The sequence below is a fragment of the Populus trichocarpa genome, chromosome 7 (assembly GCF_000002775.5).
Source record: "Populus trichocarpa isolate Nisqually-1 chromosome 7, P.trichocarpa_v4.1, whole genome shotgun sequence".
Classification (NCBI taxonomy): Eukaryota; Viridiplantae; Streptophyta; class Magnoliopsida; order Malpighiales; family Salicaceae; genus Populus; species Populus trichocarpa.
Genome location: NC_037291.2, coordinates 1,427,987 through 1,454,424, shown reverse-complemented (window position 1 = coordinate 1,454,424; position 26,438 = coordinate 1,427,987). Strand labels below are relative to the sequence as shown.

At 32.1% G+C, this 26,438-nt stretch overlaps 3 protein-coding genes across 4 annotated transcripts; 1 reads left to right on the top strand and 2 right to left on the bottom strand.

Moving 5' to 3' along the window:
• Positions 1–1,827: 1,827 nt before the first annotated feature.
• On the bottom strand, positions 1,828–4,615 carry LOC7480148 (probable ubiquitin-conjugating enzyme E2 16). The gene is made up of 6 exons (XM_002310791.4): positions 4,383–4,615; positions 4,187–4,290; positions 3,844–3,946; positions 3,683–3,746; positions 2,495–2,583; positions 1,828–2,227 (listed from the first exon to the last, which is right to left on the bottom strand). The coding sequence occupies exons 1-6, from the start codon at positions 4,410–4,412 to the stop codon at positions 2,132–2,134; spliced, it is 486 nt and encodes a 161-aa protein (XP_002310827.1). The 5' UTR covers positions 4,413–4,615; the 3' UTR covers positions 1,828–2,131.
• Positions 4,616–7,964: 3,349 nt separating this feature from the next.
• Positions 7,965–14,368, bottom strand: LOC7480149 (D-2-hydroxyglutarate dehydrogenase, mitochondrial). Of its 2 annotated transcripts, XM_024605919.2 has the most exons (15): positions 14,163–14,368; positions 13,841–14,088; positions 13,647–13,748; positions 13,508–13,555; positions 13,119–13,189; positions 12,457–12,575; positions 12,085–12,180; positions 11,877–11,986; positions 10,999–11,079; positions 10,226–10,326; positions 9,587–9,695; positions 9,073–9,178; positions 8,609–8,694; positions 8,396–8,521; positions 7,965–8,272 (listed from the first exon to the last, which is right to left on the bottom strand). In XM_024605919.2, exons 1-15 carry the CDS (start codon positions 14,263–14,265, stop codon positions 8,177–8,179), a joined length of 1,602 nt encoding a protein of 533 aa, XP_024461687.2. In that variant the 5' UTR covers positions 14,266–14,368; the 3' UTR covers positions 7,965–8,176. The 2 variants fall into 2 exon arrangements, with proteins under 2 accessions (XP_024461687.2, XP_024461688.2); XM_024605920.2 differs by lacking the exon at positions 10,999–11,079.
• A 2,759-nt stretch (positions 14,369–17,127) lies between these two features.
• Positions 17,128–21,524, top strand: LOC7480150 (CDK5RAP1-like protein). Its single transcript, XM_002310241.4, has 3 exons — positions 17,128–17,513; positions 18,500–19,575; positions 20,429–21,524. Exons 1-3 carry the CDS (start codon positions 17,224–17,226, stop codon positions 20,932–20,934), a joined length of 1,872 nt encoding a protein of 623 aa, XP_002310277.1. The 5' UTR covers positions 17,128–17,223; the 3' UTR covers positions 20,935–21,524.
• Positions 21,525–26,438: the final 4,914 nt, after the last annotated feature.

Below are 26,438 nucleotides of genomic sequence, written 5' to 3'. Positions count from 1 at the left end.
TGGTCTTTTTGTAAAAGTTTTATTGGTTTTCAATATCATCATTCAATCCAAGTTTATGGTATATTATTTTTTTCAGTTTGGTCCTTATTCTTTATTTTTTATTAAAATTATTTTTCTTTTCCATTTAACCCCCTAATCGAAAACTTGTGGTTTCCCTCTAATTTTTTTTTAATTTCAATTTTCACTCTCATTCTTTAATTACCATTTTTTGTTTTAAATTCTTTTGTGTAATTGATTTTTTTCCAGATTTTATCCTTCAACATTTGAATTGTTGGGGATTAAGCTTTGTGTGTGTTTCTTGTATGGTGTTTTTGGATGACACAAGTCACAGTTTTGAAAGGTTAACGCGGGTTGATATATTTTTTTGCTCATTTTCTTTTTCTAAATTCATTATTTGAAATTAGTTTTTTTTCGTTCTTTAATTTTTCTTTTTTTTATCTTTTTTTTTATTTCTATTTATTTTGTTTTTTTATCTTCTTTTGATTTATTTTTTCTTCAATTTTACCTCTTATCATTTGGTTTAATTTAATTTTTATATCAAAATTAATACTCATTCTTTTGATTTTTTTTTATCCTTTTTCTAATTGATTTTTTTTTCAATTTCATCCCCAACATTTAATTTCAATTTGTTTTTTCCATTCTTTTTATTGATGTTTATTTTGTTTAGGGTTCTTTTTTATTGTATTGTTTTTCAATTTCATTCTTTAATATTTTTTATGAAAGATTTTGCTTCTTTTTTTTCTCGTTTTTTATAGGGTTAGTCTCAATCTTATGACTAAGATCATAGGTTTTAAAAGTTAACAAGGAATGATTTTGATTATTTTTTCAAATCCATCTATAAAATTGATTTTCTTTTTAATTTTATTATTCAACATTTGATTTTTTTAAAATTGATTTTCAAGTTTTTTTTTTTATTTAAGGTTATTCTAATCACTTATCCATTATTATAACGTTAATGAGTTAATTTATATCAATTCAAAAAAAAAAATTCTTTCATGGGTACATATAGTTACAGAATTTTTTAGATTTTTATTTTTAATGCAGTACGATTCCAGTTCCACCTGTGTTCTGTTAATAGGCCCTGGTCTTCTAGTGTCTTGTTTGTAGGGTTTTAGCACCGAATTTGTTTAGGTACTTCTTACCATGTATTTTTTTAATGTTTCCTTTAATATTGCTTAAAAAAAAAAACTGATCGGTACCAGTTTCCAACTTGATCACTTTAATAGTCTCTGTTCACATCCAGTTTCAGGTCCAAATATTACAGGCAAAAGCCAAGACAGGTGACGAGGGAACCGGAACCCCACGCCTGAAAATCAAGGGCAGAGTGTCTAACCAACAGAGAACCTAACACTGAATAAGCCATTTTTTCCCTTGTCAGTATTTAATCCATTAAAAGACATTGCCAATATGTAACCTAGCTACTACGACCCAAGGATGCTCTTGTCAATGCTTGACATTTTAAAACTCCAAGCAATGGACATGGGAGTCGGTGTTGTGTAGCATCTCGCTCTCTCATTCGTCGCGAAATACAGTTAAAAAATGGCCACCGTTCACAAATTCATAATCTGTGATTCTACGAGCCTTAAGCATTCACAAATACATAATCTGTGATTCTGCGAGCCTTAAGCCTAAACCGCAGCACAAAGAGAATCACGTATGCATGATATGATTAAGACAACAGAAACCATTAACAGCGCGATGTAAAAGGCATTATGGCATTGAGAGCAGATTATGATTGATAATAATGAAGAAACGTATAATTATCCACCTAGTAACTTGTAAGAATTGCAAGATATATCGGTGAATAATTTGACATAATAACAAGTATTATGGAACGGACCTATCCATTATGCTAGCAAACTAAAATCAGAAAATAAGATATTGGTGAAATGGTTACAGAATGATTAAAAATGTGCTGATAAAGCACAGCTTCAATGATCTACCTGCTAGGTAACAAAAGCCAAGTTTGCTCCTAGTATATTACTAAAACACATTGTTCCTTTTCCTTTACACACGTTGACATTTAGAGGAGTTTTCAGAATGCTTCTCCCCAAGTTTTCATTTTCTTTGGAAAAAGGAGGCCAATCTACCATAATTATTTGGCCTGAGAAGCATGGAAATGCTTCAATTGTTACACTTTATCATCGTGGAACCACCACCTGGTCTCTTTTGGAGATCTTCCATTTCTACAGTTCTTAACATATCGGTCATTGTCCTCAGGACGTTGCTGCAAGCAAGGTCAACCCCATTAATCCAACTGTCTTAATATATGATTTAAACACGGTGAAGAAACAAAACCTCCTGATGCCCTTCTCAACTAACTGTCTAATGAATCATAAGATCATTAAAAGGCATGCTTACTGTTCATCAAGGGTATACTAGCCAATACCCTTGCTGACCAGCAGCCAATAAGTAGCACAATGAAAACAAAATCCATATTGATTAAAAAGGGAGGGTAAAGCAAGCACATAAAAAATTGACCATAAAATCAAACCTTTGCAGGGGAGCTTGAAAGCATCGAGAGAATACTGATACAGACGGAACTAACAGTCATGGCAGGTGACCAGGAATCATATAGTATATCTGCAAACGGTAATAATCAAATGCCAGTCATGCTGCAAGTATTATTAACTGCAGGTTTAGATTGAAAGAATTGCGAGAGGTGAGATAGAAAATATATTAAAACACTCATCCCATTAAAGTGTTCATCATTCCTTTTTGAGATGTCCCATTATGTAAAAATTAATTAATTCTCACATTTATGGAGCAACATAACAACCTTCAATTAGAAATGTAACCACTTTCAACAAGACAAATTAAAAACAAATTCCACTGACAGTAATTAATGATCACTCTTTAAATAGTTGGAAAACCAAAGTTGCGCGGTTAATATGAGATAGAAAGAGCATAACTGAGATAAGAACCATATACAAAGTTACTTAGCTTGAATCATAACAAATGACTTATACCCTGCTTATCCAGAATAGGATTAACATAGCACGAGCATCAGTACGTGGACGAGTCCAAGTTGTATCACAAATGAACCGAAGAGCGGAGAAACTGAAAGTAATTTCTTATCTAGTGACAGCATTAAGGGTCAAAACTTCTAAACAAATGGATTGCATGATGGACATAACTTATACAGCAATAATTAGTTACCAGTCAGTTGGTGTCACTATATTGCATGCCCAAGGCTTTCACTGTCCATCATAATATCTATGCCCATTACAGTGAACTATACCTGAATTTGGCTTTTGCAGGTCTCACTGAAATTTAATGTTCCGAGATTTATCATGCCATTTTTTGTAGCAACAATCAAGGTTTTGCCCTCTACTCAATGGAAATTGCAAGAAACTGGAAAACTAAGAGATTAATATGCATGCAATGTTGGCCATGTATTGAATAAAAATCTTGTAAGAGGAGAATGAAAATATCTAAACCAACAACCAAAAAGGGCCAGCAATTACGTGCAAGACCATCACTTTCAAAAAATAAGTGAATGCTGTGAAATAAAAAGCAGAAAAATAAATAAGTTCATGATGTAGCAAAAGGAAAACATCCAACTAAGTGGGCCAAGATAATTCAACTCGGGACAGAATACAATAAGGCAAATTATCCAACCGATCCAAAATTGTAATTCCACGGTTAACTTAAAGCCAATATAGAACATACATATGATTACCTAAACAAATATGGCCATTGCTATAAATATGAGGATGCAGCGGAGCCGGGTGAAGAAAGATAACCTGTTAGAACCACAAACACCACAATCAAGACTGTTTTACATGGAAAAAACCCACTAAAAATCAACACAGTTAACAATATGCTGTTGCAATTCCAAACCTGAGGGGCTTCCATAGGGTAATGCTCAGGGAAATCGACTTGAAGCTGATAGGTCTCATTAGCGTAAAGGGTGCCCGGAGCTCCAATTACTTCAATAACCCACCTTCAATTCAAAAATCCCAATAACCCCACATAAGAAAAGAGAGACAAACTAATCAACCATAAAAACTAAATAAGAAAAATCATATCCTTAAATTTCATTTTACAAACATTTCCAAAAAAGATCCAAATTTAGTTTGATTTCTTATTTTCCAAAAACTTCCTTTGATTTTCTCGGCAAGAAAACACTATTTAACATAAAACAAAACAACCCATAACAGTAATCAAACAGAAAAGACCAAACCTTTGGAGATTATCAGTGACTTTATGTTTGAAACCAGTTGGAGGGTTGACTTGCCACTCAACAAGTTCTTTTTGAAGCCGATTGCAAGCAATCTTACTCAGTGCCTAGAACAAAACAAAACCCACAAGTTTACTATCGTCAATGATAGAAAACACGATATAAGCAAAAGCCCGTGTCATCGATTAAGAGTATGAACCTTGCGAGTTGTTGCAGAGGAGCTCGTCATGGCGGCAAAGATAGCTTTTTGGAAACAGAAAGGGAGAGATAATTAGAGAGAGTTTTGGGGGGTTGATGTGAAGGGGTGTTTGATGAAAGGGACAAAGAGAACCAGCGACGGTTTATGAGGAAGGGTATATGGTATGGTTCGTGTTCCCCGCCACCGTACTACCATATTGATCTATTTTATTTTTGTTCTCTTTTTCCATGCTATATTTTTAGCTAATTAAAACTTAATAAACTAATTAGCTGGTACTTATAGTGTTAAAAGTAATTAAAAGAAATCCACTCGCATGTGTTTACCGTTCTCAGTGTTGTCGTTTCATGTTCCAAAAATGCATTTTTTTTCATATCAAAATTTCTAATTTTATTATGACTTCTATTATCCACACTTTGTTCCCTCAAAAGTAGATAAAATTAAAAAGGAATTAAGCGGTGTATGTAATGTTTTTTTCTTGAAAATATATTTTTAAAAAATTATTTTTAACATTAAAATCATCAAAAATCACTATAAATAATATTAATTTGATATTTTTTAAAAACAAATATTTTTTAAAAAAGCATGTAAAAATAAAAGTTATTGTATATTTAAAGATTAAGAGGATTAATTATTTAGATTTAGGGTATATTTGAGATTGTGATATTATCATAGTGCTAGTGATTCAGAGTGTTTTTCACTTAAAAATACATTAAAATAAAGTTTTTTTATTTTAAAAAAATTATTTTTAATATCAAAACATCAAAATAATTTAAAAATATAAACAAAAATTAAACAAAAAAATTAAATTTTTGAAAACGCGGCCCAAACATGCTTTTAGCATACTAGAATTGCAATTCCATCCCATGTCTCGTATTCAATATCATATAATATAGTTAGATTAAATTTTTATTTGGTGATTGAGATAAGGTGAAAATCCAATTCAAACGAGAATTGATTGAAGATAAAAGATGAATGTTTTTTAAAATTATTTTTTGTTTTTTGATATATTGATATCAAAATTAAATTAAAATTTTTTAATATATTTTTAATTAAAAATACTTTTACAAAATCATTATATATCATATTACCAAATACACAGTAAATATAATCCGTTGAGTTCATAAGCTCCAATGATAATTATTCTTTTAAAAACAAGATCCAGCAATTATTTAATTTCTTTGGACGTATTCATTTCGTCCAAATATAAAAACTTCCTATGGGTTTTGAGGTATCCAACATTATCCACTTCCTTTTCATTTTCCAAAAAAATCCATCAAACAAACGTCCCTTTCTCTTTTTTTCACAGGAAATAAATGAACAAATACATAAAATATCTTGACCGTACACAGTAAGCTTATTCTTATTAACAGTCAACACCACAGTAGTTCACAAGCCACGCCGTCTAGCTGTCTTAAAACATTTCAGAATCCCGTTTGTTTTATATTTTAAAAATGTTTTTTGAAAAAATCAACTTGTTTTACTTTTTAAAATTATTATAAATTTTTTAAAATAAAAAAATATTATTTTAATAAATTTTTTAAAAATTATTTTTAAAAACAACCACTTCTATAATAAAATAATAATAATAAACTAGCTGTTACCCTCACCCACCGGGAACTTCACATTCATGTGTCAGGACATTTAAAGTCAAATGGGGCAATAAATTGTTCTTCCAAGCCAGGAAAGGAAAATATTTAGCTTCGACATTATCCTTTCACACTAGAAAGGACGAGCAAAACCGAATCAGAACAGCCATGATTTGGCTCGGTTTCTTTTATTTTTGGTTTATTCAGTTCGATACTGCGGTTTTTATTTTGTTTGGTTTGGAAAGCAAACAAATCAAAAACCCGAATTCTTCTTTTTCTTCATCTTTCTTTATTTTCAAGAAAACGATAAAAAAAAATGAAAATTTTAGATTAGGAAATTTTGGTGACAATTGGTGGGTAAAAAAAGACAAGAGATGGTAATGGGTCAAACTTTAAATATTGAGAAGTTTTTGCATTGCATCAAAATACTATTTGCTCGAGATTTATTTATTTTTTAAAAACAATTACTATTATAAAAACAATTACTATTATAAAAACAAACAAACACATCAGCATCTTCCTGGAAAGTTACGAAAAAGGATAATCTCAAGTTTTGTATTCTGCAATGTTACAAATCCCTTCTTCTTAGTTCTTATCCGACATCAAGAGCACTAGAAAGAGAGACCGACTTTTACTTGCTTCTTACTTTTCCCCTATCTTTATTTTCAAGCAGGCATATGCAATCATCACTTTTGACCTCTTCTAAGATGAGCATTAGCATATTCTAGCTTTGATTAATGGAAACGTTCCCTTGCAATTTTGTCCTACGGGGAATCTTCTAGGCATGGGCATCTAGTGAAGACAGGCTTGGCAAGAAACATATATTTTTAAAAGCACGATGGATCCATCTTCAGCTTGCTCTAATTTTTAGACAAGATAAATCCTCCACCTTTTGACTTGTTGCCAGGTCGAAAGAGTACTAACATTGCTTGTTTTCTATAAAATAATTTTTTTAAAAAGTAAATTATTCTTTATATCTTTTATTATTTAGCTTGTTATGCAAAATAGAATGGAAAATAACTTCTTAATATTTTAATTTTTTTAAATTTATTAAAAGAATAAAAATCAAATTTAGAAAGTATTTTTCACCTCAAATAAAAGAAAAATATTTTTCTATTAACCAAATTTTTTTTTTTTTTTTATAAACAAAAACACAAGAAAATACAAGGCCTAAAAGTTCATTTCCCGTTCAAATCCAGGGGGGGAATCGATGACTTCAATCCAAATGTATTCGGCTGACAACATAAGCTAACAGGACTCGGTCCCAGTGGGATGGAATTGGATTTTGCTTTAATCCTACTGCTTTTGTCTAATGTTTCTTTACTTGGTTGCGTGGATTGGCCAAACCGTAGAAGCATAAAGTGCTTTTGTAACATCACACATGGAATAATGAATGATCAAAAGGTAAATTGCTGACAATAATGTGCATATTCTGAACTGGTGGCCACTGGTCACATGCGTCTGCACTCTAAAAGAAGAGGTTGAAGCTTCGATTCCTTCTCTCTCTCAAAAAAAAAGGTGCTTTTTCCTAAATTGGGAAACATATATTCGTCCGGGAAAAATGGGACTAGGAGTCTAAAGCATGTTGAGAAGAAGCAATACAGAAATGTTTGAAAGAACTGTATTGAAGAAATTAATGTCCAGGTTCCTGAGAATCAGAAGTAACAAGAGGGGAAGCGGAAAAAACAGAAATTGGTGGTAATACTTTCCCCTATGATGCATTTCCCCTCGGAATTCCAAACATTTAGTCTTTAGAGGTGATGCCAGGAACAAGTTACCAGGTTTTTATGGCTCGAACAAATACAATTATAAGACATAGGCAGGTGAAAAGGAGAAGAGAGTGACAAAAAATGAGGTATATCCAGTCTAGGGGATTCTGCCTGGATCTAATGCAAGAGTTTTAACTGCATTTAGAAATGCATTTACTTGAAAACAAAGAAAGAGACTAATCTCAGGAAAAATCACACTTACAGCACAGGTTAAAACAGCTTAGGCCTAGAGGAAATATTGTTTATTTATAGCAGTGTCAAATGGGATTTAAGTATTCAACATGATACATATGCATCTTGAGCGTTACAGGGCACATAGTTATCCCATAAAATACGAGCAAACAGTGTTCTTTCTTCAATTACCCCCACAAGGCCTAGTCAGATATTATCCACAGGCAATGATAAGAATGTCCACAGTGAGGAAAAGGGTCCCAGGAACTTAGCTGTAAGAGCAGAGTGAGTGAGGAAGAACTTTATATGGGTTAAGGATTCCATTGGGGTCCAGCAATTTCTTGATAGAAGCCATCAGTTGCACCTGTCCAAATGAATTCCACGCAATTCAGACATTATCACGTAAAGAAACCCCACATTATCCAAATACATGCCAGGAAATATGCATTTCTAATATTTTCAAATGTGAAAATGAAAAAATGCTCACAGTTTCATGTGACTTGCTATAGAATATCTCATTGGCTTTCATCAGTCCCAGGCCATGCTCTGCACTTATACTCCCCCGGTGCTTAGATGTCCACTCATATACGTAGGGTTCAATTTGTGCTAAAATCTGCTAACGCCATTGATAAATTAATTAAGAGTCGCACAATAGCCAGAACAAAAATAACTCAAAGACGTCAATGAAGAAGAAAACTACCGTATCATCGTATCGCGGTGCTGAAATGTTTAAATGCAAATTGCCATCTCCAAGATGACCATATCCCACTACATTGGCTGATTGACCTAAAAAATAGACAGGGAGAACAAAAAATGGGGTCAGCTGATGAGTTTGTACTGGACATACCACAGAGTATCCAATCACACTCTATATAAAGAATAAAGTAGCCTAAATAAATAATACAACCCAAAGAAGAGAAATTTAGTGAGAAATTCTTGTTCAGCCTCCAGCACATTGGCACAATGTTTCTTTATTCAATTCTCTTCCTTTTCTCTTGAGGGGTGGCAATGTTCAAATCTAGTGTTAATTTTAGTTATCTGCTAAATCTGTTACTGAACATGCTGCAAGTTCACCCCTGCAAGCTACCAATGCAACCTTAAACTAGCGTACAAAATGAATGTCCAACAATTCAAAATTTAAGAGGTAATGCTGCCTTTTCTCACCGAGTCTTAATCGCATGTCCTCAACAAGACTGTACATTTTTTCGACCGGTATTGATAGATCATATTTGTATACAGGCCCTGCTCTCATCAACGCTTCTGGTACACCCTGCAGCCATACAAAATGATCCAACAAACAGAATATTAATATCTATACCATGCGTTCATTCCCAAACTACTATTGTTGATGAAGAGCAGAAGCACAAGAATATGAATTCATGATATATAACCCATAGAGAAATTTTTACAGTATGGATCTTTGTTATTATCATCACACCAAAGCGGTTTTCTTTCTCCATGTTTGATTTTTCCAACACCCACACAACCATATAATTAGTTCCAAAAGTAAACTAATGATTAGAGGGCACAGTGTGTACATGGAGAACATCAGGTTAAGGTTTGTAGCATAGGTAGATAATCATGTCTCAACTGTCAAGAAACTAAACAGGACAGGACACAAAATAGTCAGAAAGGTGTCAGGTAGACATGAGAAAATTTGACTGAGTTTAATGGGAACCTCGCGTATACGCCAAAATGAGGATGCCTGATTTATGTCTTGAGCAAGAACCCCATCAGAAATTAAACCAGATTCCATTGAGTGAAGCAGGAAGGCCTCAAGCTTCTCTCTGTAAGCAGTCGTATAAAATTTTCAGTTTTAGCATGCTGGCCATCATGTGATCAATCTATACAAGGAAGAATACAAGAAAAGATGATAACCCAAGCATGCTATAATGATTAATGAAAAGATAAAGGGGCAAACAATGTTAGCAAATGAAAGGTGTTAACTTATACAGAACTTCCTCTCAGGGGAATACATTAGTTACGTAATCTATTGGTCATTCATCGGGTCATGAGACAGCTATATTCTATTGTCCATTCATTAAGGGGCATAAGACAGCACTTGAGGTTGGAGCTTATTCCAGTGTTTTGCATGGTAAGGTGAGGCGTTTCAGGATGACAAATAAAAATAAAAAGCTATATCTGGCTTTCTATTCAGCGATGCGCTCAGAATTAAAAATCTCTAACTATTCTGAGAAAAATGACCTAAAGTATTTGCAACTACCAGAATTTAAATAGAAGAATGAGGTGTTATAGCAGCCTTAGCAAATGCTAATTCAATTTTTGAAAGGAAGAGGAAAACTGGTGAGAAGGTTACTTGTCATAAGATTCATCACTGCCTGTTGTCTCGATCAGCACATAAAAGTTGTGTACTGCGGAAGGCAATGGATTCCGAACACCTTCTAAATGGTTTAGGACCTGCCACATAAAACACAATAAGCGAACACAAAATAAAATCGAAGTTAAGGCAGCTACAAAATCTGGATTTCTTCAATAAAATAAACATGAAGTGCAAGATAATCTACAGAAGAAAATTTCTTACAAACCATGACAGAATGAATTTGTAGATTATGTGTAGATCACACTACTATGAAGTCCAAAACATGTAATACTATAAATTGCTTTTGTCACCAGAATATAAAACTCATGATATTCAAATTTTCTTGCACGAATATTAAAATAGTTATTCCAAATACTTGACCAAGAAAACAAAACTTGAATACAAATATGATAGCAGAAACTCAAGGTTGGTTCTCAAATATCAACAATTCCAGTAGGGTAAGGAAAATTTTAAAGAATAACTACCCTTCATTTAAACCATGAAATCATGTTAAATATGGGACTTATTCTATATTCTTCCAGAAGGATAAGAGCTATCATAGCAAATAACTCAAATTATGCTCATATATACCTTCACCAGTGATTACAGAAACATTCATTAAATTGTTGATCTGAATTTGAATGGTGGTAAGAAAAAAGGTCTAAGACGTAACTTTATTTTCTTAAAGTGTTTTTAATCAGATTGTAATTTCTTGCTTGATGTGAGATAAGTAGAAAAAGAGAAACTCATTAGATTTAGAGCAACTATACCAAATCCATTGCATGGCTATCCAAAAATTCAAATGCAGACAGAATCTCTCCAAGTTTCCTCTTTGCTTCTGATAGAAGTTTCTGATAGGACAAAAATAATGTGAGGCAAGAACACTTCTTAAACTCAAATATAAAAGAATGGAGAGATATTGCAAAAGCAAGTTTATAAACATACTATGGGTTTAAACCTTGGTCTTTCCAGAAAACAAAAGGCATTTACTTTTAGCCATTTGCACATCATTTCAAATTATGAATCCTTACATTCATGTCCCTGTTTGAATCCCCCACCCGAAAAGCTATCAGCTTTAGCAAATTGTAAAGCGGGAAAAAAAGTCTCATTCTTCCAAGCCTTTTAATACTCTCCTAATCCTAATCATTATAATTAGCCAAGTAACATGACTGCAATTAAAACTTTGGAAGAAGAAAAATCTGATTCAAATGTCAGATGGAAGTGATAAAGCTCCAGTATTCTAATTTAGCATGAAGTTTCTTGTTCCATATGTTCTAGCTTAATCTGCAGTCGATGGTTTGTATGGTACTGTAGCAGGGTGTAGCCAATGGAAAAATGCTCCTAGGTTTAGTTGTTTGGGCTATTAAGGTCCTAAGCAATAATGAGATGTTTTGATATGAACTAAGGATGACTAGAAACAAAGATTCAGTTCCTATCAAACCGAATAATGTAAGAAGTATAGAACAATTCTCAAGAATTCAACAAGTGGGCGGAACACATACTGATAAAGCAGGGCAAGAACTCCATCCACTAGAAATATGTATGCATGCACATATTTAATTATTTGTATATTCTGTAGCAATAACATATGGAAAAAGAACATATTTTCAGATGACGAAGCTTCAGTCATTTTCACTTGAAAACATACTTGGCAGCTCAGATAATCTTCACATGCAAGGAATGCTATGTTCACTGAAGATAGCTTTGGGGGAGTAAGAATTGAAACTTTAGTTACAATTCCCAAGGAACCTTCACTTCCTACATCAATGATAGCAAAAATACATGAATTGGACCATCTGGTAAAAATTGGCTGGTGATAGGGAAAAATAATCCAGAGCAAAGTGACTGGCATATACCTATAAACAGATGCTTCAAGTCATACCCTGTATTATCTTTACGTAATGTCCCTAGCATGTCAAGCACATCGCCATTTGCCAGAACAGCCTCAAGACCTGTAAGATTGGACAAGAATATGCTTGTAATAACTGGCATCACAAAAATTATAGATATACAGAAGTGTGATGATACTGACACAAATTAGACATCTATAACTCCAATACATCCCCTATAATATCCAAGCATTACAGCATAATTTTATGGTCCTGTAGCAGGACCCAACAACATAATCAAATTCGTCTCATTTTACATAGTCATATGAATAAGGAGTGTCAAAAAAAAAAGTCTTCAAGTTCTTAACAAATCATGACTTGATAGATTACAATTCTTACCGAGTACATTCCCATGAAGAGAGCCATAACGGACAAAGCGCAAACCACCTGCATTGGTTGAAACATTTCCACCAATTTGGCAGCTTCCTTTTGCACCTAAGTCCAGTGGCATTATAAATCTGAATGAAAGTTTAATTTACTTGAATGCAGAATGAATTAAAATGCCAAACTTCGATTTGCTATAATTTCAATCACATGGGTCAAAGATCAAAACATGTGTGAAAGAGTACAATGACAATAGTACTTTAAAAGTAAGGAAGCAATTCGATGCAACAAAAAATGAAAATAAAGAACAAAAGAAAGAAAAATCAGTATCATATTTCTCTGCAAACTGAAAGCAGATTTTCATAAATTCTCTTACGAAAAATTCGTTCAAATATTTTAACACAAAGTCCTCTGGAATTACTGAAAATCTCAAGAAATTCATAAAAGTATTCAGCTACATAGTGGTGTATTAATAAAAATGACTAAACTGCACTCTCACCAAGAACATTATCAACAATCAAAGTAATATCCATCACAATATTCAAGAAGGAGAAATATCAATAACTAAACTTGAATTTTTTATTATTATTATACATTATAGAATCTCTTTTCCTTATAGTTTCAAATGCACTACAAGTCCCGTCAGAAAAGAAAATGAAGGTTTATCGAACAATTACCCTTGGTTATCCAGGTAAGAAATAAGATTTTCCAATATGCATCCAGCTTCACAAACTAGTATGCCACTGACCTGAAATGCACCACGAGGTAATCACTTTCTAACTGGGTTCAGAAATATTATTCAACTTTGTCTAAACTAGAATTTGCAAATCAATTACTAGAACGCTGCATTTTTATTTCACACTTTCTAGACACTTATTGAAATAAAGCCAGCCATTGCTATCGAAAAATAAAAATAAAAACAAAATAATAATGACTCTAGGAACTTTGAAATGATGCAAAAAGATCTTGAACCCATTGCTACAAAGTATAGCTAGTGAATAAATTCAAAAGTTGCAACTGCAGGAACCACGGAGAAGAAAACCATAAATGCCACAAGAATGTCTACCTTGTCAAAAGCTATAATCTTATTCATTGAACCCGCATTGATAATCACCTGCACAAAATATAATCAAGAAGCACTTGAACATGAGATAATTTCCAAACACACAGGCACGCACACACACACACAAAGAAGATTACATTACCTCATCGAAAACCGGCACACTTCCACCAACAAGTCCAGTATTTCCACCTTGTGGAACAACTGCCAACCGCCTCGAATTACAATATTCTAAAATCTTAGAAACCTAGCGCGAGCACAAAACCAAATAAATAATAATAAAACTGCATTAATTCATTATGTAATAGAGAATTTAATTTTTTAAAAAAAAAAACGAACCTCCTCCGTGTTTCTAGGCAAGAGTAATAGTTTACTGGATCCTTTATATTTATGCATCCAATCAATATTTGCTGTCTCCAATCTATCTTCATCTTGAACCACGTTTTTCTCCCCTAACACTCCCTTGAAATAACTCACGTCATCGGAATTCAGACTCGAGAACGACGGATTCCTCTCAACTTTCGTCGCTAAAGAACCGAAACTTCTGTACAGTTGTGGATTCCGACCTCCATTTCCGAGCGGCAAAGCTGTTTAAAACAAGAAATTTCAAAGTTTCGTTACAAATTGCAGGATTATTACTAGGATTAGAGAGTGATTGTACCTGAAATGGAGCGATAGATTGGATTATTGGAGGTTAATTGACGATTAACAAGTGATTTTATCGATTGTTTCAGGAGGCGATGAGTCACTTTGTACTTATCCATGATCTCCTCTTTGTTGCTATCTCTTTTTTTCTGATGGCGTGATTAATTTTGCTTGCTTGCTTTCTTTACCGTTATCTACGAGTGTACTGGTTTATCAGGAATAAGCAATGGTATCCTGAGATACTTTTATATTCTCTTTTTTTTTTATGATTATCTTTTTTTAAAATGTATTTTAACGTGTAACTGATAGAATATGTAATATAAAATTTTCCCTGGTTTACATGACCATGTTATTAAATTCAATTCAACTGATCAATCTTGAAACTTAACAATTTAATTCCTTACCTGCACGAATTTAAAATAAATCTAAGTAGAAGTTCACCTATCATGGCCTAATCAAGTTTGCCTATCCAGAGATGATCTAATTGACGATCTAATTGACGTTAGGATTAAATAAAATAAAAACTTTTTTAACATAACTTCTTTTCTAGAATGGGATTAAAATTAATCTATATTAAAGTTATCTCGATATAATCTAATCAACTTTATCAATTCAAATACAACTCACTTTATAAGTAAAATAAGTTTGAGGATGAAATTAACTGAAAAAACCTTTCAACTCGATTTTTTATCTAATTTAAATTTAAAATTAAACCGTATAGTTCTGACATGATTTAGTCTAAAAAATGACTTAAATGATTATTAAATAAAATTTAATGAAAAAATTAAAGGAAAAAAAGACACTAAATTGAAAAATAAAATATTTAAACTACATAATATTATTTGGTTCTCTCGGTTTGTTTAAGTAATTTACTAGCCTTAGTGTCCGTTCTTTTCAACAAACTATTTTTTGTGTAAAAAATAATATTTAGGTGTTGTAAACATGTTTTTTTAAAAAAAACAATATGTGACTTTCATCATGCTAACTTTATTTAATTAGAAAAAAAATAGAAAACAATAATAGATTAATTCAATTTAAAAACAAAAGTGTTTGGGATAGTCTTGAGAAAAAAAATTGCATAAGGGAACAGAAAATATATTTCAATTCACAATTCATTAAACATGTAAGAGCGCAATATGAAGAAAAAATACATAAAAATTGATCATGGTCAACCCAAGTTAGCGTGACAAAACTGCAATCCTAATAATCAAGGCTGAATCAACCTTGTATATCCCACCAAACCATGGTCCAGATCATGAGATTATAATAACTCGATAAAAAAATAAAAATAATTATAAATCCCTTTGAAAAATATGTTAATTTTTCAAACTCACAACCCAAGTTATTAAACATGAAGCATCATATCTAGAAAAACCTTGAAGTACAGCTCCCAATCAATCAAATATTAAATAATGAAACTAAAAAAGAATTTAAATTGTACAAAAAGATTTTAAAAAATAACAATAAAAAGAAAGATGATCAAAATTGAAATATAAAATAATTTTTTATATTTGATTGAGAACAAAAAAAATCAAAAGAATAAGGATCAAAATTAATATAAAAAATAATTTTTTTATTTAAGGGTGAAATTTAAAAGAATGATAACTTTTACAAAAGAACCAAAAAAAATATAAATTAAAATAACAAGGACCAAATTGAAAAATATAATACTATCCATTTAGATTGAATGATGAAATTAAAAACCAATAAAACTTTTATAAATAAGTCAAGAAAGAAAATTAAAATCAAAATAATAAGGATCAAAATTAATATAAAAAATATTATTTTTTTTAAGGGTGAAATTTAAAAGAATGATAACTCTTACAAAAGAATTAAGAAAAAAAATATAAATTAAAATAACAAAGATCAAATTGAAAAATATAATACTATCCATTTAGATTGAATGATGAAATTAAAAATCAATAAAACTTTTACAAATGAGTCAAGAAAGAAAATTAAAATCAAAAGAATAATGATCAAACTAGAAAAATAATATGTGGTAAATTAGGATTGAATGATGAAATTGAAAATAAATAAAAAAAACTTATACAAAAGGTTCAAGAACAAAAAATAAAAATCAAAAGAATAAAATCTAAAATTAAAATACCAATAATAAAGAGAATCAAGCAGTAATTTATAAGGAATAAAAGTAAGGAAAAAAGAAAGATCAGCTGGAGACAAGTTGGACCACCAAAGCTAACACGTGTTGCTTTATAGAGAAAAGGACACGATGTTGCTTCTAACAACATAACAAAAAAATATTTTTAGATGCTGGGAAGCACCGCATGTTCTGCTCAATATGTACGGGCACCGCCCACGCAATTTCTGGTGTTGCACATGTGCTAGTCATATATACATTGCTAATTACCAAAATACCCTCAAACTGACATGGTAATTGCAGAGAAAAAAACTTGGTGAAAAGAAAAAAAAACCCTAATTATAATTTTATTTTATTTTTCTAAGAATATTTTGGTCATATCATTATACTTTTAATTATTTATTATATTTATATTTGATCAAATACTAAATTATCTCTTAAATGATATTATAACAATAAAAAAACCAATATGAAAATATTCATTAATACCAATTTTTTATTTTCAATGATGTTTTGGTTTTTTTACTATCAAATTAAGATAAAAAAACATTTATTTATTACTTTTTAATTTAACAATAACTAATAAACTGTGTAAAAAGACTTTAATATTTTTAATAATTAATTTTAAGGATTTTGAAAAAAAAATCATCATTACATTGTTAAACATTACAAACAAGCATGGAACTACGGTTGTTTTCATGCCTCTTAGCTATTGTTAATAAGCAACCTGTATTGGGCCAGTACAGGCCTGGCCGGCCGTGGGGCTTGGTATGAATTGGAAGCAATATAGGAGAGACGTTCTCTCAAATATGGAAATATAATTGGGCCGGTACGGGCCCATTTTAAAATGGGAAGCAAATACTCAAAAACTGCACCGTTTTTTGGGGAAATACAGAGAGACAAGACGACAGGAATCCCTATCTAGCTCCTGTTCAGCGCTGCTGCTACAGACTCCTCTCTTCTTGGCTCTGATTCTCTCATGGCGTCTTCTCTCGCATCATCTCTTTCAACGATCCAAAGGCGATGCTGCTGTTTAACCCTCAGGTCTCTCTCTTCAAAGAAACCACGCCCTTCTTATTATCATTGCTATCGACATTTCAATAAAGGACCACTCAAAAAGAGGAACTGCTCTCTCACTCTATCAAGAAACTTCTCTCAGTCTCACCTTTCTAAGAACACTCAAGGTCCTGGCCTTCACCACTTTGTTGCTCAAGCTGCTTCCTCAGCTTCCGCCCCCGTCTCCGCTTCTGCCTCTCAAACACAGCCCCAGTGAGTTCTTATTTATTTTCTTTAAAGGGTTCTGGACAAATTTGAATCTGGATGTGTATTTTTAGTGATTTGTTTTAAAATGATTTAGTTGATACTGCTATCCCTTTTTCCTGTGGAAATGCTGCTTTTGGGAGTTTAGAACAGAAGGGTTTCCATTAGAAATGGGTTTTTTTGCGTGAAGGGTGATAGAAATACTAAAGATTTATGGCTCAAATAATCAAGCTTATGCTGGAAATGTAATTCAATTACCTCTGGTTTCCATTGAATTCTCTTTGAAGCAAGTTTTTTGAAGTGAAGGGCTTTGTGAAGATTTAAACTTAGCTTCTCAATGACAAGTTAATGTCTGAAAGGGAACCAAATCATGATTGCTTTCCATTGAATTCTCAAGGTTTCTCAAGTGAAAGTAACTGTAAAGACTAGGACTTTAGAGCTTAATACGAAGTTAATACTTGCAATATAATTCAATTTCGGTTGCTTTCATTTGGATTCTACGTGAAACAGGTTCCTTTACTGAAGGGAGCTATAAAGATTGAAGCTTTAGAGCTTAATATTTAATAAACAAGTTAAGGACTGAACTGCAAGTCACATCTATGCCTGCTTCCCCTCCTATTTTCTTTGAAACTGGTTTTGTTCTGTGAACTCGCTGTTAACATCAAAACTTTAAGGCTTAATAGCTGATTTTATGCTTAAAAGGCAATTCATTTATCATTGGTTTTCATTGAATTCTCTTCGAAACAAGCTCTTTAGCAAAAGTTGCTTTAAAGATTGAAACTTTAGTGCTTGATAAGCAAGTTCATGCTAGAAGATTGCTATTCAATTTTATGCTCCTTAAAACATGTTTCTTTGGTGAAGGTTGCTGTAAAGATTGAAAATGTAGGGTTAAAAATGAAATAAATGCTTGAATTGCAATTCAGTTATGAATGTCGGGCATTGTATTTAATAGAATTTGTATTGAATTTATTCTTTCTTTTTTAATTTCTGTCAAGATTTGTGCCAGCTATAGAAGTCCCACCAGATATTGAAATTCTGCCAAGAGGCCGTATTTATCATGAGACTTATGGGTGTCAGATGAATGTAAATGACATGGAGATTGTTCTATCTATCATGAAGAATGCTGGATATAGTGAAATTGTGGATGTTCCTGAAAGTGCAGAGATCATATTTATTAATACATGTGCTATAAGGGACAATGCAGAGCAAAAGGTCTGGCAGAGACTTAATTACTTTTGGTTTCTAAAGAGACACTGGAAGAGCAATGTTGCCATTGGAAGGTCACAGTCGCATCATCCACCAAAGGTTGTTGTGTTGGGTTGTATGGCTGAGAGGTTAAAGGATAAGATATTAGATGCAGATAAGATGGTTGATGTGGTTTGTGGACCTGATGCTTATAGAGATTTGCCACGATTACTAGAAGAGGTCGAATATGGTCAGAAAGGGATCAATACCCTTCTCTCACTTGAAGAGACTTATGCAGATATTAGTCCTGTGAGGATCTCTAAAAATTCTATTAATGCTTTTGTGTCAGTGATGAGGGGTTGCAATAATATGTGCTCGTTTTGCATTGTTCCTTTTACTAGAGGTAGAGAGCGATCACGTCCTGTTGAATCAATAGTGAAGGAGGTGGCAGAACTCTGGAAAGAAGGTGTGAAAGAGGTAACTCTTCTTGGCCAGAATGTAAACAGCTATAATGATGCATCTGAGATTGAAAAGGAAGTTGAACCTGGAACAAATTGGAAGTATAGTGATGGTTTCTCCAGCACGTGCAAGGTGAAAAGGGTAGGTTTACGTTTTTCAGATCTCTTGGATAGGCTTTCCACTGAATTTCCTGAAATGCGGTTCAGATACACATCACCACACCCTAAAGATTTCCCAGATGACTTATTGTATGTAATGCGGAACAGACATAATATCTGCAAATCTATCCATTTACCTGCTCAAACTGGGAGTAGCACAGTTCTCGAAAGAATGCGTAGGGGATATACTAGAGAGGCATACTTAGATCTTGTGCAGAAAATCAGGAGAATTATTCCAGATGTAGGGATAACCAGCGACTTCATATGTGGTAAGAGATCCTATCAAAATGGCTTCATTTTCTATAAAATTGGAACTTGCACTTCTCACAACTTTTTATGCTTAGATGATATATCAAAATTCTGCTTCACCTATAGGTTGTCTTAGTTTACTGTGGAGTGAGGTATGTGGGGTTCGATTCCCATGCTTGTGTCCTGGTTAGTCTTTTTGCTTTTTCACCCATGTAACCAAATCATTAAGTTGAAAGGGCGTAGGAAAAATATTTTCTGATTACTACCTGTAATTTTTCAGGGCCTAATATGTCAGGCTGTCACTGAGACTAACCTCCTTGTTGTGATTTCCTAGTTCTCTTACATCATAGGAGTTAATATTGGGTAAAATAATATAAGCAGCTTTATTTTTGGGCCTGTTTACCTTGAATCCTGCTGTTCATGTCAGAGCTAAGACCAACTGAACGCTTACTAGTGTTCTAGTACTCTTTAGAATGTCTGGTGCTGATTTTGTTCTTGTCCCATGTAGTTTGTGCTTTATCCTGTTGGAATTTCATAGGTTTTACCATTTTCTCAATCGTGCAGTTATACTAACTGATTTTAGGACCACTGCACGCAGTTTTACTTCCTTGTCTTTAGTATCGTTGCCATTCTCTCCCTGCTCTCGCAAGTTCCCCAACTGGCCTGTATGAGAAGACAATTTCTTTTCTTTTGACAAACCAACCTCCTTATTTGTTGATGCTCGTATCTATTTGTCAATTTAATTTAGATTTAGATTTTCCACATAGGAATTGCCTCTGGTTTTACATATACAACATCTATGTGCCTTAGTTTTTATGATGTTAAACCTCAGTTTTGATATTGCCCTCTTAATTCCTGGGCTCATTTCTACAGGTTTCTGTGGAGAAACTGAAGAGGAACACCAAGACACACTAAGTCTTGTAAAGGCTGTTGGTTATGATATGGCATATATGTTTGCATATAGCATGAGGGAAAAAACCCATGCCCATAGGAACTATGTTGATGATGTCCCTGATGAGGTCAAGAAGAGGAGGCTTGCAGAACTCATTGAGGCTTTCCGTGAGAGTACAGGTCAGTGTTTTGACTCCCAGATTGGATCTGTCCAACTTGTTTTAGTGGAAGGGCCCAACAAGAGAGCTCCAGACACAGAACTTATTGGCAAGAGTGATAGGGGCCATAGAGTTTTATTTACCAATCTGCCACTGCCAAATCGAAATGAGGATGGAAGTCAGGCGCGGAACCCCATGGTTGGTGATTATGTGGAAGTTCTTATATTGAAATCGACACGTGCTTCACTCTTTGGAGATGCGCTTGCTATTACCACATTGAGTTCATTTTACAGCAATCTTGACCAAAAAGCTGTTGCCTGTGCAAGCTGATGCTGAACAGCACTATCTGCCTGGAATGGCATGCATTTCCATTTTTCAGTTAAATTATCATTAGATCATTCAATTGTATTCTTTCTTAGCATTAGTGGAGCTGTTTCTTGCTAGGAGATTCATAATTTTGCATGCCAGCAGCCAGAACCTGCTGCCAATCTTGAACACTGAAGTAGCCTAGAGGTGCAAGGTGCCAGCGCTTAAGCTTTGGTGGAAGCATTGAGGTTAATATTTGCAAAGCGTTCAACGCAATCAAGTCTTGCTTGAATAACGCTACGCAACACAGAGTACCCAGTTCGTATCAAATGGAAAACTTCAGCCTGTTAGATTGCAGGATCCACATGCGGAGCCCACAAATTGGACGGTTGTTTTTCATTTGATGTATTTCCCTTCGTGCTGCTTCGTTTTTCATGATAAACGCACCTTCCCTCATTGCCTATATAGGGTCCAAGTCTTTTGTAAATGTAAAGGTATCGATCGAGACATTGAAATAATTTTTTGTAGGGGCCCCATTGAAGTAAGTTTTCCCATGTTATTCCGTGCTGTTATGTGCTTTGCTGCAAGTATGAAGATGAATTCAATTTGATGTTTCCTTGTATGTATTTAGAACATAGATTGGTTGCAAATCGATAGTATAACAAGAAATTATTTCTTGCCACTTCCTCATGCCGGTCGCCTATAGTTGATTCCTTGAGCCAATCATGCCTTCTTCCGGAATTCAAAAGTGCCGGTCAAATTACAACCTTGCCAATGGCAATCCATATCCATTTGATTCTGCATCAATTGGTTCCACTTCATTGTGTACAGCTAGTGATTGAGCTTCGCTGGAGTCACGAATTCTCCATGATTGTATCTTGACCCCAACTGAGATGTTCAATGTGTCCCAGTCAAGGAGATCTTTCTACTGATTGCACCACTCGTGATCAATCTGATGACTAATGTACAATTGATTACAGACTCAATTATTGAACGGAACAAAAGTGGTCGAAGCTTATAATGAACATGCAGGAAAACGTCTCCACTTGCTCCTAGTGCAACCATGACAGATGGCACCAACCGCAGTTGATTTTTCAAGGCCAAAAACACTAACAAAAAACCTAGTTGGATCACAACTCATATTATATACAACAGTACTTGCCTCAAAAGATGGTATGATAATAATACTGTACTGGTAATGTTCTGTGGACGGTGGGGGTGGGGGTGGGGGTGGGGGTGACGGTGACGGTGACGGTGACGGTGATAGTACTGAGAATGATGAAGACAGTACGAAGGTTTTCTCTGGTGTCCACAGCAGGAAAGTGGAGAGGAAGAGGAGATGGCTGACAAATTTCGGCGCCCTGTATAGTTCCAGTGGACTTGTCTTACGTGCCCACTGCATGTCCTTGAGTTGCGTGGCATCACAGCAGCTCCCATCTAGGTGAATCATAGCCCAAATGTCAAAACTACTATCACATTTCTTCTTCTTTGTTACAAAAGCTATGACATTTTTTTTCCCTCTTTTGAATTTACTGGGACAAAATTAAATTTCAAGTCAAGCCTGTGTTTGTTTTTATATTTAAAAATGTTTTTTTAATAAATATTTTTATATTATTTTGATCTTTTATGTTAAAAATAAATTTTAAAATAAAAAAATTATTATTTTAATATATTTTTAAATAAAACTTAATTTAAAAAACACTACAAGAAAAAATTATACATGGATTCAACTAGAAGCTCAGGGTAACAAACACATTTAATTTATAGTATCTACCATGTTGTCATTTAATATATATATATATATATATATATATATATATATATATATGTATGTTTGGTAATGTAGTAACCGTTATTTTTTAAAATATATTTTACTTAGAACTGTATTAAAATAATATTTTTTTAAAAAAAAAATTACTCTTAATATCAGTACATCAAAATGATCTAGAAACAATAAAAAAATAATTTGAAGCAAATAAAAAAATTAAGAATATTTTTAAAAAAAAGTATTTTTGAAAAGTAAAAATAAACATGCTCTAAATAATGAATCATGCAAATAATAAATATTTAAAACTCTATGAATAAAACATAGATATTTAAAATAAAATTATATATTAACTATTGAATAAAATGTGAATATTAATGTTAATTTTATATTTTTAGATATTAAATACTCTATTTGTTATAAAAAAAAAATCTAAAAGGCTCGGCTTTTCCTATTCATTGTGATAAGAAACAATGTGGATTCAAGTAGTGTTTTGACCACTTTGTCCTACATTGCACTTAAAAATTACCTTGGAAGCAAGGGTAAAGTTGTATTTTCCAAGGGGATCCAAATATTATTTGCATATTGGGTGGGAGCAATTTAATTATTTACTTTTAAAATGTACAACAAAAATATTTTTTCACCCTTAAAGCTAAAAAAATTGACCTTTTGCAAAAAATGTTTTTTTTTCTCTTTGCACAATTTTTGAAAAATTAAATTATATATATAACCTTTGACTAAAAAAAAAGCCTCCTTGGGAGGGTATTTTAATCTTTGCAAATTGATTTTTAAGTAATATTTATATGCTCTTGTATCCTGTCTAGTAATTACCTTTTTTTGAATATTAATAAATTAATTAAAGAGGAGGTTGGCGTGTGTTGTTCACATGTCAACGCGTTAATATCTCGCGTATCATTCTAGAGATGCGTAAGACATATTCTGGTTACCAAAAACTTTCAGCCACCGTCTCATCTAATGTGTTAGGTGGCGGTGTAGTTCCTGGGGTGATGCGTGTAGCCAGTACGGTGGTGATTTGAAGACAATGAATTTTTTTCCTCCTTGTCTTCTTTTCTCTCTCTCGTGTCCTGGTATTCATGCGAAACATTTAAAAATTCAGTTGTGTCATCTAGTTTGTATTTGTTTTGAACTTGATCCTCATTCTTTTGATTTTTTCAATCTAATACTTCTTAAAGTTTATTTTGTTTTTTATTTTGTCACTCGTCATTTAATCTCATTAGATTTTTGTATTCAATATGATTCTCATTTTTTTTATTGTTATTTTTTTTTATCATTTTCATTAATTTATATTTCAAGTTTGTCCTTTGGAATTTAATATAAATTTATTTGGTTTTCAATTTTGGTTCTTATTTTTTTATTGTCTTATTTTTTTTTATCATTTTCTTCATTTATTTTGTTTTTCAATTTAATCCTTGATTAGTTTCTTTCAGTTATTTTTTGTGCATGGTTTAGTCCTCATTATTTTGATTTTTTCTATTTTAATCTTTTTATGATTTAGAACTTTGTTTTTAAATTTTTTAATGTCTGCCTTTTATAAGGTAATCCTAGTCTTATAACTTGATTCATCAATTTCGATGATGAACCCAGTTTTTAAGTTTGGTATTTTTAAATTCTTTTTTTAAATTTTCACAATTTGACATTGACTTATCGAGTCTTGAGCTTCTTTTTGCTAGGTTATCACTGTCTCATATCTCGGATCGTAAGTTAGTTGAGTTAACTTGGGGTGATTCGGTTTTCTTATTTTTATTTTATTTTATCATTTGTCATTGAATTATTTAAACTTGAGCATGTTTTATTAAATATTATTTGAAAAAAAAAAGCTATTGTGATGGGTTATCCTAGGTGTGAGTTAGTCAAATTACCCCGGGTTAACTTGCATTTTCTTACTAAGTTTTTTTTTTTTTATTTAACCATGGTCTTTTTTGTTAGGTGTTTCTTTTGAAAGTCTATTTTTTTTCTTGATGTTTTTATGAGTTTTTTTTTTTAATTTCAAATAAAATAATTTGCTTTTGAACTTTGTTATTTTTTCACTTTTCTTTTATGTTTGATTATTCCTAACGGGTTGGTAAATTTAACCCGAGTTAGCTCGAGTTTTTTTTGTTGAACTTTTATTTTTTACTCCGTCCCTCTTTTAAAATTCTTTTCTTATTCCGATCTCATATCGCGAGTTGTGGGTTCCTCGAGTTAGCCATAACTGACTCGAGTTTTCTTCCCCAGTATTATAATTTTTGAATTTATTTTCTTTGTTTTCATATTTGGCATTGTATAATTTTTTTTGTTTTTATTTATGTGGGTTGTTTCAGTTTCATATTACATGTTATATTTTAATAAATTTAATCTGATTTGTTTTAAATTATCATTATCTAAATATTATTATTTTTATATTAAAAAAAATTAAAACCAACCACAATGTAACGATAAATCGATGCAGACACACAATCAGCAAATTGCTTTCAAACAGTAATAAAAAACTTTTTCCCAAAAATTTGAAGACGAGTCAGTTTTCATATTATGAAGATCATTTCAGAGAGAAAGCATCATTTTGATTACATAATAAAATAATTTCCAAAGACCATGTTTATGTCCCTTACAGTGATTGTATATGAATGATTTTGACCGAGGAGTTGAAAATTATCTGTTCTTGTATAGTTTTAAGCATGTATGTTTCACACATTTCTCTTTTAGTTTTATTTTTAGAAATATAAGATTTCTTTTGAAAAAGTTTAGAATAATTTTTTTCTTGAGTTAGTTCTATTTTAGCAATCTTTTCTTGTATTAAAGAAATAATGACAATTTTCTTAGCGTGATTTTCCCAATTGATTATCTAATCACGTTTAGCACATAATATTTAGTTGTATCTTGGAATTGATTTGTAAAACATGTAATAATTTTTTTAAGATCAAATTACATGTGAGATGTACTCATATTAAAGTTAAAAATTATGTTGGGTTTCTAATCCAACATAAATGTTTTAATTTGAAATATTAATGTATTTAAAAATTTAATTAAAAGCAAATGAGAGATTATTTTAAAAAAAATCTTCTGGATAATAAAAATTTCAAACCCAAAATAGTTTTGTGAATTGAACAGCAGGCCGTGAGATGATGAGTTTAAGTTTGGGTTTGGTCAATAAAAAATATTTGTTATCAAATCCTTATTTGATCAGTAATTTCTTTCGGTTTTTAAAATGTCTTGATACATGAATTGATATATTAATTATATGATTAAAATAAATGTTATTACAAGTAATTCATGAATTACGTATATCATCACACCATAATTATCGAATATTCATAAATTATGTAAAATTAATGTTTCAATTTCAAAGTTCCTTGAATAAATGTAATATGTAATCTCATGAGTTATTCCCTTTCTTTATCTGGTTGTTGTTTTTTTTTCTTATACCTATTCACCTACTATACTATTCTACACTAAAGTTTAGGTAATATATTTATAGAGAGATATTGAGTATAATTTATTTAAATTTATTGAATTTTGTTTAGGAATACAATGAAATGTTAATAATAACTAGAAAGCTTGAATTTTACCGATTAAATTGTCTGAGTTAATATTAAATTAAAGTTTAATAGATTTTTCCCTATATATATATATTATATATATAGAAGACGTATCATCCTATTTAACTGTACCAGGAAACAAATAATTTTTATCTATCCTCTTAATTAATAGATAAAATATTTATTGATTTATAATCATACTAAAATAAATTACTCTTCTTCACACA

Bases quoted from the DNA above. Each gene is read 5' to 3' on its own strand.
- LOC7480148 (XM_002310791.4), bottom strand. From the start codon at position 4,412: ATGACGAGCTCCTCTGCAACAACTCGCAAG. The intron at 2,584-3,682 runs GTAATCATATGT...TACCGTTTGCAG, and splicing joins CAATGGCCATATTTGTTTAG to ATATACTATATGATTCCTGG. The intron at 2,228-2,494 runs GTTTGATTTTAT...CCTTGCTTGCAG, and splicing joins TTTCAAGCTCCCCTGCAAAG to CAACGTCCTGAGGACAATGA.
- LOC7480150 (XM_002310241.4), top strand. From the start codon at position 17,224: ATGGCGTCTTCTCTCGCATCATCTCTTTCAACGATCCAAAGGCGATGC. The intron at 17,514-18,499 runs GTGAGTTCTTAT...ATTTCTGTCAAG, and splicing joins GCCTCTCAAACACAGCCCCA to ATTTGTGCCAGCTATAGAAG. The intron at 19,576-20,428 runs GTAAGAGATCCT...TCATTTCTACAG, and splicing joins AACCAGCGACTTCATATGTG to GTTTCTGTGGAGAAACTGAA.
- LOC7480149 (XM_024605919.2), bottom strand. From the start codon at position 14,265: ATGGATAAGTACAAAGTGACTCATCGCCTCCTGAAACAATCGATAAAA. The intron at 11,987-12,084 runs GTATATGCCAGT...TCATTGATGTAG, and splicing joins CTTGAAGCATCTGTTTATAG to GAAGTGAAGGTTCCTTGGGA. The intron at 9,179-9,586 runs GTTCCCATTAAA...GTATGGCTGCAG, and splicing joins CATTTTGGCGTATACGCGAG to GGTGTACCAGAAGCGTTGAT.